The 18,589-nt window shown below is 48.0% G+C and overlaps 1 protein-coding gene across 1 annotated transcript in view; it reads right to left on the bottom strand.

Moving 5' to 3' along the window:
* Positions 1-15,188: 15,188 nt before the first annotated feature.
* KIAA0922 (KIAA0922 ortholog) overlaps positions 15,189-18,589 on the bottom strand; it is a 47,639-nt gene continuing 44,238 nt past the window's right edge. The window contains exons 30-32 of the mRNA XM_010155730.1: positions 18,016-18,104; positions 17,058-17,200; positions 15,189-15,603 (exon numbers count right to left, since the gene is read on the bottom strand). Of these exons, the coding sequence (XP_010154032.1) occupies positions 15,325-15,603; positions 17,058-17,200; positions 18,016-18,104 (511 nt within the window). The 3' untranslated portion in view covers positions 15,189-15,324. The remainder of the gene's footprint in view (positions 15,604-17,057; positions 17,201-18,015; positions 18,105-18,589) is intronic.

Below are 18,589 nucleotides of genomic sequence, written 5' to 3'. Positions count from 1 at the left end.
AGAGGCAGTGACCACCACTCAGGGACTAGCTAGGTATTGGTTGGTGGGTGGTGAGCGGTTTTATCACTTGTTTTTCCTGGGTTTTCTCTCTCTCTCTCTCTTTTTGTTGTTTTTATTTTCACTACAATTTATTATTAACATTATTATCATCATCATTATCACTATTTTATTTTTTTCTATTTCAAACATTAAACTGTTCTTATCTCAATGAATGAGCCTTCTTATTTTTGCCCTTCCAACTCTCTCTCTCCATCGCACCAGAGGAGAGGGGAGGGCAAGTGAGCAGCTGTGTGGTGCTTGGTTACCAGCTGGGGTTAAACTACAACAGTGCCTAAGACTCAGACAGAGGCCTACAGAGCGGCCTTGATGTCCACTTTTCTTACAGGCTAGCTTGGCTGTACCATCCCTTATTACTTCCCATATTCATAACCTTGGATCTCCAGAGGGAGCCTCATCAGGTGGTAGGAGTCGGGAACCTGAAACCTGAAATTCACAGCACTGGGACCTCGGAGGCCAGCCCAAATATACCTCTCATCCCCTGGCAAAGGGGCTCCCAGCTTGGTGCTGCTGGGGATCCATCTCCTAAACCAGACATAAACTGGAAAACACATTTTCTTTTAATAGATTTTCTGTGATTTTCATAGTGTTAATTGGTTCGATATCATCCATGCACAAAGCTAGAGGTTTTTAGACACATTCAGGAAATACTTCTGTAGCTTTCTAAACTGCCACCAACTTACTATTTTCAAAGGACTTCTTTTCTTTGCTCTACTAACCTCGCACGCTTGTGTTGTTGACTGGCTTGCTTTGCTGTATTCCAAACTATACGACAGAGTTCTCCATTACGGGCTGCCCAGGGAGGTACTTGGAGACAAAAAACATGTTGCCAGTTTTTAAGAAAATGAGGGGCCATTCCTATTTCAAAACAAGGATTTAGCACGTTTCCGGACAGAGCTGCAACCTCCCTCAGCTCTGGCCTCCCAGGAGGCACCAAGCATCCTCATGCTCTGACAGTCCTACTGTGTCCCTGGCCATGGGGGTGGCTGCAGGTACCCCAGGGTTGTAGTGCTCACACACAGGCTGCACTACAGAGGGTCAGGAAGAGAGGGGAATGGGATCGCTTATGCTTGCTGTTGAACGGATTCTGCTTCATTTGAGCTCACCAGGAAAGAAAATACCCTGTCACAGCCCACCGGGTACAAGCCATCACTGGCAGGCTGTTGTGAGGAAGTTAGGGTTCAGCATCCCGGCACTGGAATTTCCCGTAAGGAACAAATACAGCTTCACTCAGCTCCAAAGAAAAACTCCTTCAAGAGAGGCTGGGACATGCATGTCAGTGCACTTCAGTGTGGGAGAGGTCCAGCAAGCTTTGTGCTGCTTTGGTGAGAGGAATGCATGGACACATGTCTTGTGCCTGGGACTATCTAGTGCTAATACACTGAAAAAGTGCTTGCTTTTTTTCCTATTTTTTTAATGGAAGGGAAACATTCCTGGGAATGGGACCAAGCCATTGCAGAACAAGCTACAGTTTGTTTCCTGTATGGAGATGGAAAACACTGGGTTGGGATGCAGAGATACATATTTAACTGCTCCTTATACAAAAAAAAAAAAAAAAAAAAAATCTGTTTAACAGTTGGGCAAGCATCTGAGCAGGAAATGAATCAGATCATTATCATATTCCATAAAAATATCTAAATTTTTGTATTTGTTCCAAAAATGACAATGCCAGGATGTATTTTTGCACAGGTAGTTCAGGCTTTGCATTCAACTGTTGTCTCCCTCTGTATCTGATGCTGTGAAATATTTCAGACATGACAGTGCATTTCAGAAAGAGAAAAACAGTCCATTCTAAATCTTTAGTTTCAGTTATTCAAGATGTCAGAAGCTCTTCCTTGAGTGCAGGTACTTTTCTTGATTTATCACCCACCAAAGCTCCATATTAAAAAAAAAAAAAAATCAGGAAAAAAAATTTGATGAGCTATTTCCTACATTTTTTTCTTTACAGGAAAAATGACATGTTTCATGAGTTTCTTGTAGGGATTTTTTCTATTGTGTTCTTTTGCAGTTATATAATTTCTTAAACCAACTTTTTAGAAGCTTGAATATAGCTGAGTCATAAACACCCTTGGGAAAAAAAAATCATTTTTACTAAAAATTAAAATCCTGAACATAAAACGATGTCAGTAAGTATTTGAAAAGTGTGTGCTGGCTCTGACAGAGCCACCAAAACATCTTCAAATAATTAGATATTTCGAATATCTGACCATTCTCTGACTTTCCAGACTTGAACATGATTGAAAACAGACATCCCAAGCTGATTTTCAAGTACACCCTCAGCTATTTTAACCATTCCCCCTAAATTATCCTCAGATTGCATTTCTTGGTCTTCTGTAGGTTTTCTTGAGTGCAGCAGTACCAGCTTAGTAACGATAGATTCAGAACAGACTGTGTAACTCTTCTGCTTCAAGATGCCTTTTTTTTTTTCATCACAGTATCCACAGAAACACCCCATACTAGGGCATGAACCCCTAAAACAAGGTGCTTTCCACTACTGTGAAATACCCACATTTACAAACTTTGAGTTGGATTCCTCTCCAACATCCAAACAAAGGTACCTGAACGTGCCATATAGAGCACAGCTGTGCCTTGGCAACACAGATGCAGCCAGGATGGTTGGGACATGCTTGCATCAAGCCCTGATGCAGCTGACCATGCTCTCCCAGAGCAGTCAACTGCTTCAGTGGGAAATGTTGTGTTGTGCTTTGCTTTCTTCAGGTTTCACTTCAACCCAGCAGTTGCTGCCAGGTCATGGTGTCTTTCTGAAGAAAGGGAGCACAGGCCATGCAGCAGTGGCATGGGCTCAAGAGGGAATAGTCTTTTCTTAGCAGCGCCCCTTTACTCCAACAGCGATGGCCCAGAAACACTGCTGACCCTGTAGGCCTTTTAGCAGGACATAGGAACTCCATCAGAGACCAAAAATCTGGTGAAACAGGTCATTGCAAGCACGGGGCAACAGAAAACAACAAAAATACCACTGCTCTTCACTGGAAAACAAGTAGGGAACTTACAAAAAGATTGATACACGAAGTTGTAGCAATGTTAAAAAGGCTTTTGTAGATCCCTCATAAGTGTAGGGTGCATGGTAACTCATGCTTTCAAGTAAATTGCTCTGCAGTTTGCAGCTTTGGGACAGAAGAATTATCAAAGGAAGAGGAATCAAAGGAAATATCACAGGCAAAAAACCCAAGTAAAAAAACCCCAAATTTCACCTTGACAGCTGGACAAGGATAAGTTGGTTCAGAGATAACCACAGGGTGATAAAACATCTACCTTACCTCTGGTGTGCTGTGGGTAAGGCCACCAAATCAGATGTGCTCTCTTACCCTCTATCTGTTTGGGTGATATTCCTCCAGCACCGAACTCACCGTGAGGTTTGCACCTGTAGACACAAGAAGTTTGTTTCTTTGGGTCTTAGCATCCAGTGTTTAGCTACTCTTACCCAACAGACAGCCACCTGGTTTGTTTTCAGCTTATAACTTACGCAAGTGACAGTATAAAGATCTTTTTCTATTTATAGAAATTATGTTACATTTGCACTTCTTTCATGTGCTATTTTTATGACATAATTTTAAAATTAATTTCCTGTGTGTTCCATGATTAATAGTTTCAACAGATTTCCCTTAAAATGAGTCCTATGGAGTACTTAATTTCTCTGGGGATGGTTCCTTGAATACTCTGTCCTGGCTCACATCTGGCACCAAAAGTCTGAGCAAAGCATACCGAGATGCAGAACGCTCTGTTAGGAGGACACTCTCTCGGTCATCTCGCTGGTGTCTCCATGGTTCCATCTGATAGTGCCCTCTCTGACGTTTGCAAAGCCTTCCAGCTGAATAACGTCTTTCAAAAGTGTCTAACAATAATGCAGTTAGTGGTGGGTGAAGGCAGGCTGCACTCTTCTCCCCTGCTGTTCAGAGGTCTAAATTTTTCTGTAAAAATAAGTATTCCTGACACTTCTCAGGATGAAACACAGCCTGTGAATGAGTTTGACTAGTTCCCTGTTTCTGCAGGTGGAGAAATGCTGTCTCCAGGCTGGATGGCCCTTTCTTTTTCCCAGGCAACTCAGCAACAAGCTGGCAAGCTGGTTTGCTGGACAAAGAAAACTGTGAGCTCATAACTTGTCACCAAGTAACAGGACAACAGTGATACCACTGACTCACCCTGCGTAAATCAGGTCTGCAACTGGATTAAAGGAGAAGGGAGTGTTTCCATCCATTTTGGCTCCATAACACTCCTCCTGCCGCGACAGCCTCCCAGCCCTGAAGGAGCTGTGTTGTGCTCCGCTCTGCCTTTCCTCCTGCTTGGAAGTCCCCAAAAGAAACGCCCTCATCCCCCAAGAATGCCACCAACCACAAAATAATCCCTCCCCGCTCGTTTTCCCTAACCCTGCTAGCACGACGATGAGTACACACGCTGCCGATGTTAACAAGGGGGCACAGTGATCCTCCCGCTAGAGAGGCTTTCCAGACCTGCCCACGCTTTCTGCCGCCGGCAGCCGCGCACGGGGGTAGGTTGACGTTGGGGCGACTTCTCGTAAGCCTACCTGCAGGAGAACGGCAAGCGAGCAGGATCTGATCCAAAACCACCGGAGCACCCAAGGGCCGGGGACCAGCTTTGCCATGCAGCCGGCCTTTTCGTTTGCAATTCTTCACCCGGGTGGTTTACTTTGGCTGGTCATCTTCGGTAAATGCTGCATAATACTGAAACCAGGAAACACCCCAAAATAAATAAATGGCCATTACTACTAGATTTTCCTGTGTCTTTTCAAGCCTTACTCGGGACAGATCTTGGCATTCCAAGAGGATCTAAACCCCTGTGGGGAGCAGTCAGGCATGAAGAACACCCCCAACATGGGAGGCAGCCAAGATGGGGGGTTGGCGGGGAGCTGGCAGGGCTCTGCCAGCCTTGGGGCAGCCAGCCTTGTGCAACAGCCGCCCTGCCAGCCTGCGCAAGCATTTGGAAATTCCAGGCTGAGCAAGGGCCTCGCCCCAGCTGCCCTCGAGGCACAGGGGGATGGGAGGCTGCCATCCCTGCCTCTCAGGCTTCAGTGTCCTGTTCTGTCCTTACAGTTGTGCACTTCCCGCTCCAGAGTTCAGCCAGGTGTTTTCCTGCCCCTCCAACACTTGCTTTTCCTTACAACTCTGGGCATGAAAAAGAACAGCTTTCTAGCCAAAGCTGTGCTGTACTTACTCCGTGGTTAGATGGACCCCTAATGCATTTCAGAGAGGAAATCAGGTAATGAAGGCACTGTGGTGCTGCAGGGCTGTTTGTCCGGAGGGGGGCTTGCATCCACCCCTCCTTGTCCCGTTCCCCCTCCTCCAGGGCAGATGGGACAGGCTGGAGAACAAGGAGATGCCCCAGCACCCTGTATGCCCTGGTGGGATGCGGCCGAGAGCTGGGTTGCTGCAAGCATGTACGTTCAACCCAGCCTGCGTCTGGGGGGCAGCAGGACAAGGCTGCCCCTGCATGCAGAGGCACTGGCTTTGGAAAGCTGTAATCTTCTGTCTGAGAAGCTGTGGCGGGGGGAAACCACTGAGAAAAGCTGTCACACTTGCTCTTTTTCCTACAACAAGCAGGATACGTACAGAAAACCAGGGCACATACTCCATGCCTGCTCCAGTCCCACAGCAGAAGGGATATTTTTGGAACCCGAGGACTCCACAAACCTTTGTAAACGCTCCTACAACTGAGATATGGAAGAAGAGGAGGTGCTACTTTCTCCTCTTCTGGACATGCTTTCTGAAGGAACCAGGTGATTAGGAACTGGATTAAGCCTTGCAGAAGAGGTGGGCAGAGGAGAGAAGAATAAGAGGTTAAACCACAGGACACCAGCACAGATAGTCAGCACCAGCTCCACTGAGACATCCTGAGCATCCTCAGAGCGCCAACAGGAACTGTGGTATCCGGCTTCCAGTTATCAGGTGCCAGCTGAGTATGGGACACCTGAGACTAAATACTAAACTCTGACAGGCCTAAAGGGGCAGTGGTATCTCAGATTCTGCCCTAATCTCTCCCTCTGTGATCACTGAGGTTTGTCTCATTCTTACAGCACATTAGAAATGTCACTAAATGTGACCTACTGATGATCTACATACCAAGAGAAAGCTGACTTAAATTCCTTCTCTCTTTATTGTAAGAGACACATGTTAAAGTCTAATGGATAAGACTGGATTTGATAAAACATCCCTGCCACAGATTTTTTTTTTGCCCAGATTGTGGAGGTGGCATTGACCTCCAGTTTCTTGCACAGGCCTTCTGGAAACGACTCCCGGCTGTTCTGATGAGGAGCACAGAGGAAAGGTACCGTTACCAGATCCAGAGGTTTCTTAACTGAGCTCTGTATTTCCATCTCCACTATCCTTTTCAGTCAAGCTAAGTGAAAGGTTAGACTCCTTAAAATCAAACAAACATGCCCATAACAAACAAACCAGGCAAATGAAACAGAAGCCTGTGTCCTGGGGAGCCAAGTTTCAGTGAGACAGAAGGAGCCAAGAGTCATGGCACGGGCAGGGGCATTCCCCTCCGATAGCACGGGGTTTGGCTTAACGAGCAGAGCAGCGAGGCACAGGGGAGGGATGGACTTTAAAGCAGGGTGCAGTGTTTGTGGGAAGCAGAAGCAGCTGTGTTGCAGACAACCCAATAAAAACTGGCATCTCGCGTAAGAGCGAGCTTTAGCTCAACTAACTCTAAAAATGCCTGGATTCCAAAAGGTTTATTCTAGCCTGGGAGAAATGGCCTCTTCTGCCCTCAGAATAAATTGTACAACTGGAAAACAGCTTTCAGAATAAATGGCACAACTGGAAGACAGTTTCCTGAGTTTGCAGCAGCTGACACACAACATTTGCGCTTGCTGCTGGGCAGTGCTGCAGTTCCCGTGGGTTCAGCCACATTAGACATCATACGTACAACCTGTCCAAGAGACCACATTGCAGCACACAGTCAGCTTGTACTAATCTCAGTCAGGTGTGGTCTTACTTCTCCAATCTCTTTCTGGAAGTTAAAACAGATACCCACGCGTAAGCGGGTTGATCTATACAGGCAGGGATGCTGATATACTCAGCCCCCGGAGGAGAGCTCGGCAGCTCCAGAGGCTTCCTACTTCTTCCTCTCACGGAACGCTTCCTTACCGAGCTCTCTCAGATCCCAGGCTTGCAGACTTCTCTTAATATCTGCAGTATGTTTGAGGCAACGCTGCGTCCACAGTAGTAGTAATTAAAAAAACCCCAAACCACCAACCAAAATACCCCAACAGAGCAGTCATTAGGTTTTATTCACTGCAGAAATACCATTGGGGAATTTGAAATCAGCAAGTCAGTCGTATTACTGTAAGGATATATTTGGTCTGTCATCTATTAAAATGCATGGCTGTGTGTGCCTGGCAAATGCTTCAAAGTTGTTCTTTTGATCTTTGCAAAGATAAAACAGTAATATTTTTGTAGGTATACAGGAACATTAGTTACTAGACTAGTTAAAAACCACTTAACTTTTTAAACTGGTGCCATCTGTTTCCTTTTTATGGGACTCAATACTCCGTCTCTTGAGGACTTCTCTACAAACTCTCTCTACACAAAATATCAGCGATACATTGGCCAAGACAGCCGAACTCCTGCTTGACAGGTCTGTGGATGAGGCTCCTCATGCAGACAAAGGACTAAGTCAAGAGAAAGCAAGGAGAAGGTTGGGCAGAAGGCCATCTGGGAGCCTTTTGTGCATCTCCCAGGTTGCCTCTTCAGGGAAAAAAATACTGCCCTGGTTAGGCTTCAGGCTTCTCTATTCCAACAAGTAGCACGTAAGCTTCTTGCAACCAAAACCAAACCTGCAGCTTCTTGAGCTTCAGTCATGTCAGTCATTCTGGGGGATACACCAGGCTTATATTATACTACTAAAACTAATAAGTAAGGGTTAACAAATACTTCATATCTCACTTAAGCATTTTGAAGCATTTCTATAAGCTGTTATTTGGTCCTCAACAAACTGTGTGACAAAATTTAGTCCTTAAACTGATAAATTATTAAAAACCTTTCATGTGAACCAGAAGGTTCCTGTCCTATAAAAAACAAACAACTCTTCACCAACCAGGGAACACACAGGTCATCTATAAAAGGCACAGAGTTCTCTCTCCTTCATGATGCAGCGAGGCAAGGGCTTCCACAATAACCCTAATGGGTATTGCCCTGGGTCGTCAAGTTCAGCTATTACAAGGGAAACACATAACCTTGCTGTGACCCTTGCCCTGAAGGCAAAACAGGCAGGAAAAGCTTGTGTCATGGGGAGCTCAGCCCCCACAGGCTGTCCACCCCCAGCATCTCCATCAGGTCTTCGTCTCCCAGGTTTCCGCTTTGCCATCAGGTAATCCCTGCTCCATTGGATTGGACAGCCGAGCCTTGATGAAGTAGGAAATACCTATGGTTCGATTTCTTGCAGCTCTGGAAAGCTCACGGCATGCCAAGGACATACAGACGGGAACAAATGAAACTCGTTAGTCAAAGTCAGTTGGCGAGTGCGTGAACTGAACGCAGCACTAACGGTGGGAGGCCAGCAGCTCGCCCAGCGCATGCCTGAGGTCCTTAGCCAACGGGAAGGGGTGGTAGGTGCCTAATTAAAATCGAATAAGCGAAGGAGGTACACAAGCTGTGATTTAGGAGAGCCTTTCATCAATGGAAACAGGGCTGGCATCTACTCACACTAACAACCGCTTGCTGTTTGCGGAGAGACCGAGCGGCCTGCGGGCAGCTCTGGAAAGAACGGATCAATACGAAACCACCGCTGAGCTCCAGAAACCATTTACACCCCAAACCACAGATCGCGTGGCTGAAAAGCATGGGAAGGAGGGGAGCTGAGGGGGAGAGAGGGCTTCCCACGCTGCTCCGGAAACAGGCCGGCAGTGAGGTCATTTTCCATTCCCTCACAAACACCACGTACCCCGAGTGGGAGGTCTGTGTGCCATGGGGGGTCAGGCTGGAGGACGGGCGAACCAGCCTGCGTGCAAGATGCCGCTGAGGTGGTGCCCTCCTCACGCCAGCGCCGCTGAGGAGAAAGCGACAAGTTCCCACAGCCACGCCGCCGTCTCACAGGCCTGAAGATCACGGTGTGAAGGTTTATGGGGTTTTCTGCCGTTTCTGCAAGGTTCCCTTATCAGCTTCAACATCTGTCTCGCACTCTCCGGTGTTTCCTACGCCGCACTGCAAAAACACCTTTCATCTAACAAGGCCGTGGTGCGCAAACGAAGTGAAACATTTCTCTCCCTAAATCAGAACCAGCAATCGTAGCAGGTTCTCGTAGGACATTGTTGGCCAAGCGCATCACTGCAGCACCTCGACATCGCGTGAGAAGGAGGTTATTCCTAGCTCCAAGATGGCCCCGTACCGTGTCTCCCACCGACCCAGAGAGGGTCCGGCGTGCAGGCTTCCCCCACATCTGTGCTAACAGAGACGTGCGGGAGCGTTCGCTTCCCTTCGCGAATTGTACGTTCAGTCAAAATTAAAACCAAACAAATGGCTCCCAGCTAACCAAGCAAGCGCTTTGCCAGCGCAGTCGGAGAAAGGGAGTCTGGCGGAGCATGTCGCCCCCAGCCATACCCCAAAGCACGACGGGGATGGTCAGGGGGATGATCTGTCACCTTCCAAAATCAGCGCACGGGAGTTGGGTTTGCTGAAGAGGACAGGGGCGTTTTGGTCACTCGTGGAGGTGATGTGCTCCTTCCAAGAGACGTACACATACGCACTCGCTCGCAAGCCAAGCCTGGCTGCTGGTAGCTTGGCTGACAGTGATTAAATAACCGGTTTGTGCTAGATGAGCAGCTCATCCACACCAGCTAGAGCAGCTCATCTGGCACCAGTGCATATGCTGGGGAGGCCCCTTGTTCCAGGCCAGCACAGTCCCTCCTCTCGCAGGTTGCTGGCAGCCTCCAAACAACAAAAACCACAGAGAGGTGCGTAGGGTCACATGGAAATGCCGAACAACCACCACCTCTGAAAAAAGGCTGCTAAAACCCCTGACAGCCCAGGGAGCAGCTCTCACACACGACGACAGCCAGAAACAGCTGCCCTTCAGAACAACCCCGGAGTTAGAAGGGGTTTGATGGGTTGTGCTGCTGCTGTTGAAGAGCTGCAGAAAATGAAATACAGCAGAGGTCACAGAAAAAGCGAGCTGCATGGTGCGCAACCCACAGCAACAAAGGCGTCATTTTTGTCAGGCAGGCACGGACAGACATCTTCTGCGGGAAAACCCACTCCAGAGATGGAGGGAGGAGCGGTCACGTTCAGCTTTCAACAGCGGGGGAGCGCCTTGTGTCTGGGCATTAGTGATGAGCAGCAGAGGCGGGTGCGAGCTCCCAGGACCTCCGTTGCAACATGGCCTCATAGGGCTGGGACAATAAATCCTCAGCCCGCTCCACTTGTCACTCACCCACGACAGGGCAGAGCAGAGGTTGCCCGCTGCCTCCCACCACATCACACCCCCCCGCTCGCAGAGATGGGGAGCATCGCTGGGTCTCACCCAGATGAGCATCCTCCAGCACAGGACTGGGCAACGACCCCAGCTGACACCAGTGACCTCCTTCCCCAGCTGGGACACCTACCTCTGCCAGCCACCCGCCTGTCGGAAAGGCAGGCTGAGTGTTGCATTGCCACTGGGACAGAGGACGGCTGCAGCAAGGGTCCTGGGGAGACAGTGAGCCCTAACCCACCCAAGGGTGCTGCAGGAGAGGACGTGACCAAGCCCTGCTCCGAGCCATTTCCCCCAGAGGTGAGCAGGCAGACTGAACAGTGGGATAGGGCAATCAGAGGTATGAGTAAAACACCCACAGTGACAGGGAGGTGCCGTGCACCTTTTCCACAAGCTGCTGAAAGCCAAACAAGCACATGGAGAGGGCCAAGGAAGATGGAGGTGACTGGATGACTAAGAAAAATAAACAGCGGGTATTCCCCAAGGCTGGAAGGGAAGAAAGCAAAGGCTGGAAACCAACACCCAGCCTACCACCACAAAGCCCAGCCAAGAGCTCACCTGGCAGGACAGTGGTGCTGGCTCCAAGGGAGAACCTGCAGTGCTGCTGAGGCCGTGTCTTCCCAGGCAACACCAGGACTTCTCCAGAGGCAGAGGTTGGGTGCTGGATCTGAAGGCGCTGCCAGCCCCACCACAGGTGGTGAGCACCTCCCCTGCTTCCTCCCCTTCCGTGGATTAAGAGAGTTAACAGCTCGCTTTAATGAGCTCATTTGCCCCGTGGCAATCAGATGTCTCAGCTGATCGTTTCTGAAAGTGCAAGGAGCTGTTCACTGGTCATGGCCCCTTGGAGCGGCTCGGACTGTCCGGCACGCCCAGGTCCCGCTGGAGGAGCTGTGGGACAGACCCACCAACTGCCACCGTGCTGGTGACAAGGTCGTGAGAGCGAGCAACAGCTGCGCTCCCCGGGTGAGCCTGCTTCGGGGGCTTGTCCCCTCCCCTGCGTGCTCTGAACCTCGCACATGCGATCTGCAGCCTGGTCTGGCCAGGCTGTGCTCCCAAGCGGTTTAAACCTGGCTCCCAGGCCGGACCGGCGGCAGCCGTGCTGCTGGGCAGTCCAATCCCTCCCTCCAGAAGCAGCTCAACACCGTACCAGCCCCACTTACCGAAAAAAGGGCAGCCGAGCACTCCTGCAGCAGATTCTGCCTTTATCCCAACGCAGTCTCCCACAGTACCTACGAACCTTCACGAATGTGCCAGGAATATTCCCTGGCTCCAGGATGGAAACTCAGGACAAACCAGGCAGGCTTGGCCCAGATGTCCTGTATGTCTGGTCCAAGGGCAGCCTAACTTGGCACCCCCAGTTCCCAGTGCACATCCAAGAAACCCGCTGGGAGCCGGGGGCAGGGGTGGCTGTCACTTCTCCCAAGTCTTTTCAAGAAAACACTGAACATCCCGAGTTCATGCAGTGTTTGCAGCGGGATAGAAATCAACCCTGCGAGCTAGGAACCACTCATGATTTCCCTCTCTCTCATAACCAGCCCTACTGGTAAACCCATGCAAGCTATCCCTCTTGTCCACTGGCATTGTTTTTCCCTTGGCAATCTTAAGCGTTTCGCAGGGTAACAGAGAAGTGCTGCTGCTGAAGTTCTCAGAAACACGGTACCAGTTTCAGAGCTCAGCAAAGCTCCTGATCCCGCCAAAGGGAATTCCTGGCACAAGCATTGTGGCACAAACATTGGGCATTATTTTTGCTCACGCCAATGAGCTGTCTTTAGAGCAACCTCTCCGGTTTCACTCCAGCAGAATCACAAACATTTCGGTACAAAGAATTTTGTAGTGGAAATATTTATTTCATCTTCCCCTTGACTGTAGGAGGAATGGTTTTTAACGGAGCTCCAACCCACTTGCATTCAGTGGATTGCTAATTAAACTACAGATGTCTCCCGATGGCAGCAATTATTCCTGGTAACCTTAATGAGCTTGTTACATTCCTTAGTTATTGTTATGAAAAGTTATATGAAATACTTTGCCTAATACTGCACAGCTCCTGGGGGAATTACTTCTTGATCTGTTCTGGTTTGATTAAAGAGAATGATTGTTTTCCTTCTTAGCAGTATTTCTCAACTTGGTTGTGGCTCATTTCCCTTGTCTTTTGCTGGCACTTCCACAACCCTGACCAACTTTTTCACAGAAGTCTTCTTTTCCAAACATTTCTAACTTTTTTTTGCTCTCCCTGAACTCTCCAGCATCTTTGCTTGGTTTAGTGTATGGAGGTTTGCTTTTTTTTCTCCCCTCTTTTTCAGTGATTTATTCTGTCTGGAACATACAGGTTACTTACAATGGGGACTCAGCACCAACCAGAACTCCGCAGGGTGTTGTTACAGTCTGTTGCAGATACAAGACAAGCATCCCCTTACACTGGTACTTGGGGAGAAGCTCCACTTTGGTGCATGGAAAATACACATCTCCTTAAAACAATTATTGGAATTAACAGAATGAGCTGGGTAAGCTAAATAAGCACAGCTTTGCACATCCCCTCTTCTCTCCTGTGCCTCTGAGCATCCAAAATCCAATGAACATGCCATGCAACAATCAACATTACCCAAGGAATAAAGAACTTGATAGCATTTCAAACCAAAGGATCACCTTTTTGTTTTCTCTATTTATTGTGTTCGCACTCCCACCCGTTCCTCCTGACGTCTCCTGCCCCAGGCAAGAGGCGCACAGAAAGTGCATCAGTGGTTACGACTACTTCTTCCGGCTTAGTGCTGATTTCCGCAGCATCGAAATCCATGCGGGCATGAGAATTTTCCTTCAGAATCACAAGCAATTACGGCTAAACCCCACAGTCAAACAGATTCCCCCTCCAGGCACGACACGTCATGGAAAGCGGCCCAAGACTCGGGGCGCTAGTTCCTATCAAGCCATTACACCACCACAGTTCTGAAACGCATTCAGTGACCATCCCATTTTTCTGGGATCAAAACCAAAGTAAGGCTGAGGATCACCTTCCGCAGGGGCAGTGGGGAAACGTAGCAGCCTCTGACCGTCTCACCCAGTTGCTGCCTCTTCCTGTGCTAACTCAAAACGCCAGGGAAAGCGCAGCTGGCAGGGTGTCTTTCGACAAAGCTTTCTTTGCAGGAACTGCCGATCACCTGAAACAAATCTTTTATGGAAATGAGCTGTTTCTGGTGAAACATTTCAAGACCTGGGATGGCATTTCTGGCTGCAACCAGCAAGTCAGAGGAGCTGGTCCAGCAGCTCAGCAACATGGTGAGGCTGGCAGGGCCGGAATTTAGACCTGGGAGCTCAGACTGCCGAGTAGCACTGTGCATGGGCTGTCAGCTATTTTGCGGTGCCTCTTCTGCTCTGCCTTTGAAAAACACAAATGTGAAAGCCTCCCAATTATGTTAACAGAGTTCTTGTCTTCCAGTCAGCCTGAGTTCAAAGGGCAATATGAAAACCATTAGAGTAGCAAACAGTAAGGAATTTGCTGAAGTCCACAGAATCCCCACAATGGTGATGGGACCCTGGTGGTCTCCAGTCTGACCTTCCCCAAGGAGCAGGACTGCCACCACCACCGCAGCAGGTCACACACGGCTTTGTTCAGCCATGTCCTGAACACCTCCATCCGTCCCTCGGGGCAAACCACCCTCCTGCAGCACCACGCCCCACGGGAAGTCACTCACGTCCAACCTGCAGCCACTGCATTTGCCGTAACACCTGCAACCACCACGCAGGCTCCGGTCCCACCATCCTCACTGGCTATCCTTCAAGCAGCTGTACAAGGATGCTACTGGATCACTCTTTCTCCTTCTCCAGGGTTAAGTAGTCCTCTTGTCGAGGACATATCAAATCTCAAGGATGCCAACCCCTTTTTCTGCCACCTTGGAGTGAAGATGCCCAGACACACGCTGCCACGTGAGAAGAAAGGGCTCTAGGGGAAGGGTCAGCAGAGAGCTTGCACAATGGAAAAAGTCATCCCCAAACCAGGTGGCAGCACTTCCTCGGTTGCCTTCCCCACTACAAAGATTCAGACTCATAACATGCGCTAACGCAACGGTGTTCTGTTTTGGAGAGTGGTGTGTGAACTCCACTCCGAAAGAAATATTTGTTCCAGTTCAAGCTTTGGCCTTTCAAACAAGGGCAATTAAATGCACTGAAAGTGCTATTGCGACATGGAGGCTAAAAATACAAACACCAACTGTCAGGAGTTGCTCACAAGAAAAGCTCCTGGAAGAAACACCCACTCACCCATACAGCACAACCCACGGCCCAAGTGACAGCTTGCATTTTGAAGCCAGATAAACAAGCCACAATTCAGCCTTTTTTTCTGCTGCCAGAAGTTCACACCCACAAATAACTGTCAGCAGTAGGAACATCTCTGATCCGCATCAACAGGTAGGTCCCCAGTGCCACTGTTTGGGACAGATGCGATTGGTTGTGGGTGTAAGTTTGGACTTCACAAATGCCAAACTGCTCCTAGTTCATACCACAGAATGTAAACTTCAGAAGTATGTGCAGTACAGGTTCGTGGATGCTTGCTTGGATGGAACCTAATACCATCCTTAATTCTTTTGAAAATTAAATCATTTCGAAAGTTCTGAGTTTTAAATTTATAGCCTTCACCTGACAATAACAGTGTCCTGAACACGCTTTGCTTTGTAAAACGCACTGAATCCTCAGACTTCAGTAAAAAAAAAATTTATTTTCAATATAAAAGTGCCAAAATATCCACCAACATTGTAATCTATTCAACAACCAGCTTACTCTAGTAATCAAAATTGCAAGCATCTTTATTCACATTTTTAAATCAAATTCCTTTCACACGTTTCCACAGTAACCCGAGTCCCTTGAAAGTGGGAAATTTGCATTTCGATTGGCTGCTGTAGTCCATATGTCCAATTTCATGTAGGCACGGAAGGGGTTAAACCTCGGGTAGTATTCCTGCTTACACACAACCGCCTGGTTCTCCACGTGGGTCGAGTGCTGGGTGGTGGCACTGACAGGGCAGCAGCTTTCATAAACATCACTCTGAGGTGCCCAGATGGAACCAAAAAGTCCAGACATCGGAGACAAGCTTCGGGTGCTTGAGAGGTAGGGCTGCAGGGCGAGATAAAGTCATCATGGGAAGCTGCAAAATGGACCACTTGCCAAAGAAAACGTGGAAGTGTAGTACTGAATGGGAGGAAGCAGCGTTTAGGCAGAGAACTTAGGAAATACACGAGTAGAAAACTGCACATGAGTTTTCAAAGCAATACGGTCGCCAAAAATACAGTAGCGGCGTTAGTGCGTGTGTGCAAAGGCACTTGGCTAAACGAAGCCGTATGAGCTCCTCCCTGCACAGCATCAATATTACTGCAAGGGGAGTACCATATTCAGTGCTGGTCAGGCTGTGAAACAATGGAGAAATGGAAGAATGGTGTCAAGAGCACCGTGCACGCTTTGAGAGTTGAAAGAGGAGGACGCCTAAGAAATGACAAGAAAGAGGTCGAGGTACGTGTCAGTACTGAAAGACTCTGCGCACCAGGAGCGGAGTATTCAGTATGGAAAAGAGACTATAATTGGGAGCCAGGGAATTCAGTTAGAAAATTTCAAAAGCTTATAAAGAACCTCCTGGAGGGCAAGATGTGTTAGTCTGCGAGGAAGTCTCTCGGAGAAGGTCATGGAAGTCTTGGGACTTTTAAAACTGAATGAAACACTGAAATGTATTGTGGGGAAAAGCTCAACAGGGAAATGAACTGAATTATCTAATGTATTTTCCAATCTCTACCTTCTGTGTTTCCTGGCATTCTTGAATAAAATATGAAGTAAAGCCACGTTTATTTTGGGAAACAGTCTTCTACCAGTTTTGCCACCTTTTGAACACAGCAGAATTTTCACTTTTGCAGCTGGAATTATTTCTTGCTTTAGCTGGTGAGTTTTATTGAAAATACACCTACTGTAAATAAAAAATAATCCTAAAATAGAAGATTTTTGAAATATGAGCAGAAGAGAAGGCGGTTACAATTAAAGACCACCTCGAACAGAAGTCACAGCATTGCACTATGGGATGACATAAACATGGCTAGTCTAGACCATAACAGGTCAAAGCCAGCATCCAAAAATCTGCAGAAATCCTGCTTAAATCACTTGGATTTCCTATCAAAAAAACCTGTCAAAGTCACTGAGAGCAGCTGTCCATTCAGCTCTGCAATTTCCAAATCGCTTTGGGTTTTGCTGTCAGTACTTTGTATGATTTACCCTCAGCTGGAAAGGTTGATTTTGATAGGAAAATGTCTCAGTAGACCACGTAAGCCCAAAATGTTTTTTCATGTGTAAGACGATTGTAGTTAATTTTCAGGCAAAACATTCTGTCTTAAAATTTCACAGACAAGGACCAGCGAGAACCCTGACCAGCAACTGGGCAAACACCACGCGACCAAGGCCAACGTACAACGGGGTCCTTAAGGGATTCATGAAGAACGTGGGAGCAGTAGAGAGGGGAATGACAGGAATGCACTGGGAAGGCTCTGAAGAGGCATGCGAAGGCAGCGCCTCGCAGTGACAATACTCACTGTGGAACTGACGTAACTGACGGGCTCCCAGGCAGGCGGCATGTTGGGAGGCGCGTTCCAGGTGGAGGGACAATTCTGGTCAATGAAGGCTGTATTCTGCACTGCGGCAGTGCCAGGGAAGCCACTGGGGTAGTTCATGTTTTCTGCAGTTTATAAAAGGAGGAGGACAAAATGAGGTTTTTGCAATATAAACACTACTAAGAGTCTGTAGAGGAACACTGAACCATCTCGGAGGGAGCCAGGCTGGAAGCAACCTCAGCCTTCAGTGACTTCAGGCAGCTTCAGGGCAGCACAACAGCAAAGCGTGACGATTTCTGTTATCAAAACTGCCACTCCGTACTAGGGACCCACTAACAAATTCCCATCAGGAGGATGGGATAAAGAGTTGGCAATCTCCCTACTGGAGTACAGTCTTTATTAGCCACAGCACGTGCATGGCAGAGCCTACCCAGGCTTTGCTGCCAACACGCCTCAGCTCCAAGCACCCAAGGGATCCTCATGCTGCCTGTGATACTGTAGCCTGACCTGTAATTATTGCTTAGGTAATGCTAAAGAATTCAAGGTTGCTGCCAGTGTACTTCCCAAGCCAAGAAACTCTAGCCTGGAAAGGTAATTGGTCACAAGAGGCCTTCAGTTTCACACACAGCCTGCCAGGGGGAAAACAAAGAAAACTGTGCAAAAAAAGTCTGTGTAATAATGTGGTCACAACCATTTCTCTCAGACAGAGTGCTGTACACTGGCTTTTCAGGCTTCGTAACTCCATACGAAGATAAGTCTTCTGATCCACCACGTGCAGACATTGTTTATTACTGCAGAGCACCCAGTCCACGGGACACCATAAAGTCCCCCTGAGCAATGAGCACCTACATGTTTATAGACAAGCCAAGCCTTTTGTTCTGCAAGAGGCGAGAGAAAAAAACACGCTCAGTGATAATTCATAAGCCTTATTTCATCTTACCTTCTGGGAAAGCACCATATTCGTTCATCTCTAGTGGACAATACATGTTGGAAAACTGGCTGTCACAAGCTGCATTCCAGTCAATGAAGCTGTCCCAAGAAAAAAAGAAAATCTGCTGTCAGGCACAGTTTGCAGAACTTCTGAAAATTACTTAGAAATACCTATTTAATGTAAAGCTGTAGGATGCAAAACACCTGTAACTGATGATAAGGCTTTTCACATTCTGCCTGCCAGTTCTGCCAGTATCTACTCTGTGCCACTACGGAATCACAGCGATTCTCCCACTGAGCTCTTTTCCTTCTGGGAGGATGAACAATTTGTCATGACAGCTACCAGAGTCCTGCAACACCTAACTGGGTTCACCTTCTTCCTAAAGCTGTAGGATGCAAAACACCTGTAACTGATGATAAGGCTTTTCACATTCTGCCTGCCAGTTCTGCCAGTATCTACTCTGTGCCACTACGGAATCACAGCGATTCTCCCACTGAGCTCTTTTCCTTCTGGGAGGATGAACAATTTGTCATGACAGCTACCAGAGTCCTGCAACACCTAACTGGGTTCACCTTCTTCCTCT

Source organism: Eurypyga helias, unplaced genomic scaffold (genome assembly GCF_000690775.1).
Source record: "Eurypyga helias isolate BGI_N326 unplaced genomic scaffold, ASM69077v1 scaffold15897, whole genome shotgun sequence".
NCBI lineage: Eukaryota > Metazoa > Chordata > Aves > Eurypygiformes > Eurypygidae > Eurypyga > Eurypyga helias.
Note: the sequence above shows the minus strand (reverse complement) of the source record. Positions and strands in the feature narration are given on the sequence as shown.